General features: G+C 38.2%; 1 protein-coding gene across 1 annotated transcript; it reads left to right on the top strand.

Annotated features, from left to right (window-relative positions):
- Positions 1–4,248: 4,248 nt before the first annotated feature.
- On the top strand, positions 4,249–8,641 carry LOC145780020 (deoxyhypusine hydroxylase-like). Its single transcript, XM_082591723.1, has one exon. It carries the CDS (start codon positions 4,314–4,316, stop codon positions 5,217–5,219), a length of 906 nt encoding a protein of 301 aa, XP_082447849.1. The 5' UTR covers positions 4,249–4,313; the 3' UTR covers positions 5,220–8,641.
- Positions 8,642–8,848: the final 207 nt, after the last annotated feature.

Here is an 8,848-nt window from a genome sequence, read left to right as displayed (position 1 = left end):
AGTTTCAATTTAATTACATACCAAAAGCCGACAATTCTAACAGAAAATAGTTCGCAAGAAAACTACATGCCAAAGTTGTGAGCAATTCCACGCAGATACTGAGCCGTTGTTCGAGCATCATACTGTTGCACAATGCGAAGGATCCGTTCATTTAGTTGTTCATATTTCCTTTTTCGAGATGGAGGATTGTGGCCTGCCACACGACGTTCCATTAGGACTTTGTTATGTTTTTGCTCTTAAGAGCGTTGATGCAGCGAAAGATGGACGGACGAAAGCAACCGACAGTTGATTGAAAACGTCTATGCCACCCTTCAATGCTATTGTTGGTACGATGCTCTCCACGCAAAGTGCGCTGATAAACATTCCAAAGTTCATTTGGGAACACAGCAGGTCTTCGATGCCCGTGGCGAGTTGGTCGACCAATCCGAGTGTCCTCAAAGTAATCAGCTACAGGTTGAATTCAGTGATCAAATTCTTCATCTATCACTAGGGCTTGTAATGCGTTCTCAACGTCTTGTTCTGGTACAAAAGCTAGTGCTACCAGGCTCCGCGCACTCATTGCAAACTTTCCATCATCTTCTTTATAAGCTGCTACCAATCCAAATTGCTGTATTTTACGCCAAACACATTGCTGTAAATGGAAAAAGCAGCCCGTCAGTGAAGTTGCGGGAAAATTGTCTTGAATGGCATTGATTGCAGCCTTCTCAAAGTCTGTCATCCAGGACATTGGATTTATTTGAGGTTGAAGGTTTTTTATAGCCTGCAAAAGTCGACAATAGGTTTGAGCAGCTTTGTTCGGAAGAAGAGCATACACAAGAGGTACAATTGTGCCTAATTCAATAGCATGGATGGTATATAGCTGTTGAAAGAGATGGCTTGGACCTGTGCTAAACGTTCCATCAGAGAAATAGCTTTGACTCTGAGAGAAAAGTTCAAGGTTACGCTGGGTACTGAAGATGCATATGCGATCATTTCCAGGCCCAGAATCATAAAGCAGAAACACAGTACCATCATCCAATTTCTTGAATTCTAATGGAATTACCAGTTCTTCAGCATTTGACGGCTCCACAGGAATATTTTGTACTTGCCTTCTGGCTCGCTGAATGCTGCGTTTCAAAACACGTTCCTCAGGAATTTGAGCTGCTGCATTTGGATGCAAATCTGCTGTTGCCGCCGTAATGATTTGCTGAGTTGTAGCGTGAGACGTTGCTGCTTGCAACTTAACCTGGGCACAAACGTCCAAAACCTGCTTACGCTGACCATTTGGAGCGTGGTTATGTTCTCCAACAAATTTCACTGCCTTTTCATTGCAGATATGCATTCTTGCTTTGCACTTATTTTCCTTCCAATACTCTTCACACAACCAGAAGCTTAACCCCTCACCAAGCTTACTATCCCTGTCGTGATTATAGCAGTAGCCGCCATGGCATGCTTTATTCCTTCCTCTTTCCGTTTTCGTGAAAGAAACATCCATACTACTCCTTGTTCGACTTCTGACTAACTTCAGCATTGCAAAACGATGGACTTTTGAGTACAGTACGAGCTCGCACTCTTGTCACATCACAATAAGATTACTTAATTTCAATTATTGACTTTTCCAATCAAGCGGATTAATTATCGTCAACTTTGAACTGCCGGCTTTCAATTGACCGCTTGGAATTGTCGTCTTTGAATTATCGGCTTTCAATCGACCGCTTTGAATTGTTATCTTTGAATTATCGGCTTTGAATTTACCACTTTGAATTATCGGCTTTGAATAGACACATAACCGTTTCTGTCTTAGACAAAACATTTAAAGGCATGCTTGAAGGTGGACACTGAGAATGGTTTGCTTGTCCTCCCATCTGCTAATTTAAATAGAAGTGGCTATTTTTCCACACTTATTGCCATGGTTACAATCAGGTGTTGCCAGAGTTAGGATTAAAGTTAGGAAGGGTTAAGGTAAGGCAGTGTTTCTTAAACAGGTGAATGGTTCACCCCAGGGTGAATAATTTTTTTTTGCAGGGGTGAACCAAATAAAAGGGGTGAATAAAGGTAAACCGTCAGAAATGGATGATAGCTTACGAGCAGGGCGGATATTTAGGGTGTTCCACCTGTTCAGTGAACAGGTGAGAATTTCCAAAAATAACATCCATTTTAAGTTTTTCAATTTTTAATCAAAACTAATTGTTTTTTATAAATTTCAATATTTTTTATTGTTTGATTCTTTTATAAATTTCAAAAATTTAACTGAAAACTAAAAAGAGAAATGCGCTGAAATGTGTGAACTCATCGATGAGAGTGGCATTAGAAGGACTGATTCATTCGCGATTTGAAAAACTACTTGCGAAAGTTCAGGAGCATCCTAGTCACTAGTAAACAATTTTCTGCAGTAAATCGACTACTGAACTGTTGTTTTGTTTGCTTATTGTGATAGTGAAGTTGTTTTGCACTGAGTGTATAAGTAAAAAAATTTGGTGACTGTGTTTTGTAGCTTTATTTCTTTGGTCTCGAGAAATTGTAGATTGCAATGCTAAAACTTAGCTTGGGTTGATCTTAACAAAAATCGAAACAACCTAAGTCGTTTTGTGCTGTTATATATAGACGAGATTGTTTTATTCATGGCGATCTGTATACACAGGCCTTGACAACGTACGAACTGGAGGGCTGACTGAAGGCCGATGTATTTTCAATTTTGAAGTTTAAGCTAAATTCACTTTATATTCCTTTTAAATGATAATTTAAACAATTTAAATTGCCAAAGTGTGATCACTGAATCCCAAATCACTGCAAAACTCCTAAAATTATGTTGACAAAATGACAATATTTTCCAAAATACTGGTGTTGCCAGACGCTTTTTGGATTTCCAGTACAAGTGCCAAAATCTATTCCGTTATTTGAATGGTAAAAACAGCACAAAAGTAACTCAAACTCTCACAAAATATAGACAAAGACTCTATTTATCAACTAATACTCAAACTATCAACTTATACTCGCGATTTTGGCTAACTAACAGATCGGCCTTCAGTGAAATTTTAAGCTGCACGTTGTCATGGCCTGTGTATAAAGGTCACCATGGTTTTATCATACCATGAGACAAGGGTGAATGAAATCTGGAGATAGATGCTAGGGGTGAACAAAACTAAAAAAGTTTAAGAAGCACTGAGGTAAGGGTTAGAGTTAGGAATAAGATTAAGGTTTTGATCTTTGCCCAGGACTAAAAAAAATATCCAAAATACAAGTTTTTGTTTTCAACAGCTTTAAACTTTTCTCAAATTAGAAATTAGGGCAGAATTCCTTATCTGGCAACACAGTTGAGGCTATTATTACACTATGTAGTGTAAATATAACCACAGCCAATTCAATTCTTCATCTACCAGGTGTAGACTAAGCCTGGAACCAAAAAAAAAAGAAAACATAAGCTGTTTTTGAGAGGTTAAGGGTCAGTTTGTGTTGCCATTGATGATTGACACTTCGGCTGCATAGCCAAGTGGTGAGAGCCCTGGGACAGCAATTGAAAGGGCACCACTTCGATACCGCTCAAGAGCATGCGAGTTATCTAAATCTTCAACCACCGGGTGTAAGCCTGGATACAACAAACAAAAAAATTGACACTTGCTTGCAGTGATGTAATGTCAGAACTCTACGTGCAAAGTACCATGGTGTCATCAGCAAATAAAGTGGTTTTGAAAGAGGATGCCTGTAGCACATCATTAACAAACAATAAAAATAAGAGGGATCCCTGAGTTGGCCATGTGGGATTGTGGGACCCCCCCCCCATGTTCTCTGCGAGGAATATGATTTTTTGTTGTTGGCAAACGTATTCTATTAACGGTTATCAAAGTAGCTATGAAACTGGTAGAGCACGAATTCCATGTGATGTTTTGAATTTTTGCAATAATTATTATTTATTTGCATCAGACAAAGCTGTCATAATAGTGTAGTAATAATCAAAGAAAAGATTGGTATCACCTGGATGAGAACAGCAAAAAGACAGAATAAGAGAATAGTGTGGAAACGTAATTGGGGTCATCTGTCATTTTTTTCCTTGCTGCTGATTCTTTTTTTTTTAAATGTTAGTTTTTCATTTTATTCTCTTGTTTTTCAATGATGTCTCACAATTAGAATGGTTTATCACATATACATTCTTTGGCATTTGCATCCTGTCACATATTGTCAGTGGGAGTTCCTAGTAAAATGTAATGTTTTTCTACAAGGAATCAAGGATTAACTTGTGTAAATATATTTTTAGAGACTTGGTGTTTTATTGTTCATACAGTATTTCAAACGTTTCGATTCAATTTCTTTGATATTATACATGTAAGGTTGGTTTAATGATGATGAGTATTGACATACAAAAAGCTGGTTTGGTACTGAATAACACAACAGCCAGCTTGAGCAATCGATTTCGTGCACTGTTCATGCTTAGGAATGCTTCCACCGAAGAAGCTGTAACTGAAATTGTAAGATGCCTTGTTGACAAGTCTGATTTACTCAATCATGAACTTGCATATTGTTTGGGTCAAATGAAAAATGCAGCAGCTGTACCACACTTGTCAGCCATACTAAAAAACGATCAGCTTGCAGTCATTCTGCGACACGAAGCTGGAGAGGCGTTGGGTGCGATTGGACAAGTTTCAAGTTTGCCGCTGCTTCAAAAATATGTCAATGACCCCTGCCAAGAAGTAGCTGAAACCTGTCAACTTGCAATATCTAGAATAAAGTGGTTTGAAAATTCTGAAAACACAGAAGAAGGTGTTATTCCAAGTCCATTCTCGTCAGTTGATCCAACACCAAGTGGCCCCTGTTCAGATACTGATATTTCCAATTTAGAAGATATTCTCACAGACGAAAAAAAGACGTTGTTTGAAAGATACAGAGCTATGTTTTCATTGCGAAACTTACACAGTGACAAGGCTGCATCTGCTTTGACACAGGGACTATTTTGCAATGACAGTGCATTACTCCGTCATGAAGTTGCTTATGTTTTAGGTCAAATGCAATTAAGTGTTGCAGTTCCCGCATTATTGAAAAGTCTGTCTGATGTCAATGAGCATTCTATGGTGCGCCATGAAAGTGCTGAAGCATTAGGATCAATTGCTGATGAAAGGTGTCTAGATGCGTTGAAGAAGTTTCTTGATGATCCAAGTGACGTTGTTCGTGAAAGTTGTGAAGTGGCATTGGACATGTATAAACATGAAACAGAAGAATTCAATTATATCATCAAAGATGCTGTGTAGTTTTGGTATTGGAAAATCTTACACAATTCGATATAGGCTAGTTATAATTTGGATAAACACATCGCATGAAAAAATGTTCCGTGGTAAATAACCTCCGAAAAAATCAGTTTGGTAAATAACTCTCATTTGAAAAATCTTTGATTGGAAGGTGTATGAACTGAAGGTGTCGTTTTGAATGAAAGATCAAAACTGACTTAAACTCACAATATTTTGAATAGGCTACCATGGTCAAATCTAAAGTTATTTTCGAAATGCTGTTTAGAGCTGAAGAGCAAGGTTTTATTTTAGTACACCATGTGGTTGAATGATAAATTTTAGTTAATAGGCTAATCCTGCTTTCGCCTGACCTTTTATTGCAAGTAACTTCAGGCCAATTAGATTCATAGTCACAGGCCTCTAAGCTCCTTTATTTTTCCGGCGACCAAGTGTGGCCCACCAGAGCTTCTTCGCGGCAGCCGAATTCTCGGGTCTGCTACTATTCGGTGAGTCCGATTCGGTGAGTCTGATTCGGTGAGTTCCTAACCTTTAACCCCTAACCCCAACTCCCTAACCCTAAAACGGCAATGATAATTAGGCTGCGGTACCCAATAATTTAAAAAAAAAAATTGAAAAAATCCCCCGTTAAGGGATCGGACTCACCGAAACGGGCCATTCCCGAATTCTCGCGCCCGGCATCCAAAGTAAAAATTTGCGTTTTTAAAAACCTGCAGTTACACAATGAAACTTTGCAAAACACAGACTTTAAAATTTTAGAAATGACACCAGTACAAGAAGAATCAACAGCAATATTTGAGAAGAAAACAACAATCAATTTATTTGGTTCCTTCCATTGTGGCAATATTTATTACAGTGCAATCGCATGTTATCTCTGGCAGGCTAGAATGTAATTACAGACATGGATTCGGGTAATGCATTCTGCGATGGATACAGCGCTAAAAGCAAACATAATTATTATTGCATTTTCTTCAAAGGATTTTTAGATGAGAGAAATTTTTACTTATCAATTTACCAATGCTCTCCTTATGCTCTAGCAAAGCTATGTTCATCAGTGTGTTACAATAGTATGCAACGTAAATTGTTGCATACACTAACAATAGATTATTCACTTTTAACCTGGGAGCAAAAAAAGGTTCACTCAAGATAGCAGAAAACTTGTCGTCTTGTTTAAATCTAAAATAGCCTAACAGTAACTATAAAAGATCTGTGTAAAGTATTAGTTGTTTCTTGATGTGCAAATAACTTATTGGGTCTTTAACTGCATGCAAAACCAACCACTTGCTTTAAATTTGGTAGCCTAGTGCTACCAATAAGTTCGTGACCGTTATCAGCTGCAATCAATCCTTATCTTTTGGAAACTTTTGTTTCGTCCATTGTAGCTTACTAATTTCATATGAAAAAAGTATTTACGATTCAGCTTACTGTACGCTATAAGGAGAAACATGTCCATCATAATCAATAATTTTGATTATACAAGCCCTGAATTAGTCCTTATCTTGAGGGTGTGGCCTGTCTGTCTAGGGCGAAGTCTTCTTCTCCACACCTCACGGTTCTTTGGGTTGGCAGAGTCCATGTTCAGGGCTAAAAGGCACACTTAACAAGTTCTTCCCGAGAGACTTTTAGTCTACCTTGACCCTGCTGTGCTGCGAATTTGACACTTCTGACCCGAGAGATCCAGCTAGTGTTGCCCTCAACGTACCCAAGCCATGTTCTGCCCAATTGGAGAACTTCACCAGCGTCTCTTATTTTAAGCCTGGATCAAAAAGTTTTAAACTGGATGTTGTCTTCATTCAGGTCAGGCCCGCAACCAGCAAATATTTTCGGGGGGGGGGGCATTTAATTTTTATCAAACAACAAACATTAAAATGATGCATTGTGACATTTTTATGTTAATATCCACGCCCATTGATAGAGTGTGTGGCACTACCATGTTACGGTTCAGTGGTCATAACTTATGTCAATCACGTTTTTGTTTAGTACAGCATTAAAGGAAACTAGCCTTTGTAACCTTTTCTCATTTAGCTATGACTACCCAAGGAAGAAAATTACGATATCACAGTAATGTGTTCAGTCGATTACAAATAAAATACAACATTTGTAGGCTACGAACTGCATTGGCACGACTGAAGTCATAAATTAATCAATGATACATCAACATAAACAAACAGATACATATGAATAAACTCAACACGGTAATTACAAATTACAATCCTAAAACATTTTGTTGGCTCAACAAGTTTTTATGTTTGTAGGCCCAAAGAAGTTGACTTTGCAAATGCAAAATGACATTTTAATTTAGAGCATAATGTCTAACTTTCTACTTGATTTGGCAAGTTCGTTTAACACCAATTCCGCGCTTGGAATTTGAGTACGATAGATTTGCATGAGAGCTAGTCCAGAAAGCCTGTCCTGCCCCATAGTGCTTCTAAGGTAACTTTTCAAGCGTCGCAAACAGTTAAATGTTCTTTCTGCAGAAGCAGTTGTGACTGGAAGTGCAGCCAAAATTATCAAGAGTTTGTAAATGTTTGGATAAAACTCTTTTTGGGATTCTATTGCTGACACCGCATCAATCGCACTTGCTGGCCTTTCACTTTTAAGAATTCATTTAAAATCAGATTTACAAATGCCTAAGCCCAACTGAGTAGCTTATTCACCACGCTATCACAGCTGCTTTTGATCTCGAATTATTTAGTTGTTTTAAACGCTTTAAATGGTGATAATGGATGCTGACATTATATATACGCTAACGAAACAGATAATGAGGGTGCCAGCCTAATTTATCGAACAAAATCGTTAGCATAGCTTCCAACCAGAGTAGCCTACTTTCGGTTTCGATAGTCAAAACTCCACAGTATGGCTGTATGTGTACAACGTATAGTACATTTCATATTGCATAGAACGCTTAAAATTTTTTCAAAAAATTTCGGGGGGGCAAATGCCCCCCCTGGTTGCGGGCTTGATTCATCGGTCACTTAGCTCAAACTTATGATTACGACGGTCACTTAGCTCAAACTTATGACGACGGTCACTAGTCACTTGCCATCGCTCTGTCATTAGTTCACTTAGTCCATCTTGCCATCGCTCTGTCATTACGTTGTAGATGCTTGCTGGTGTTGGCGTTGCCCACGTAGTAATAATGTTGTAATGGATACTTTATAATTTTGCGCTACTATTTAGGCCACTTGGTTATTGCTTAAATTGCCGATTTTAATTTGTTTTAATTATGCAACCCCATAGGCTACGGATGTGCATGTATATAAAATTGTTGCTTCATGCGAACAACGACGCCATTTGAAGTAAATAAAAAATTATAGGTGGCTCTAACCTACCTATCTACGCTATCGTGCGTATTATATAGCCAAGGGCGTTGGAAAGATATTTTAGGCCAGGTGCTAATGAGATCCTTCGGAAGGGTTACAGTCAGAGATGGGCAAGATCACCAGTATTGGTGATCTTGAAGATCAAGATCACCAAGAATAGGTGATCTTGAAGATCAAGATCACCAAACTATGTGATCTTGAAGATCAAGATCACTTTCAAGATCTCTTTTTGTGTACTTGAAAAAAAATGAAGTTTTTGATCAATAATGTTGCAAAAAATAATTAGGCTACTATAAGCAACCTGGGTAAAGG

This window comes from Aplidium turbinatum, chromosome 11 (assembly GCF_918807975.1).
Source record: "Aplidium turbinatum chromosome 11, kaAplTurb1.1, whole genome shotgun sequence".
In the NCBI taxonomy this organism is placed as follows: Eukaryota; Metazoa; Chordata; class Ascidiacea; order Aplousobranchia; family Polyclinidae; genus Aplidium; species Aplidium turbinatum.
Note: the sequence above shows the minus strand (reverse complement) of the source record. Positions and strands in the feature narration are given on the sequence as shown.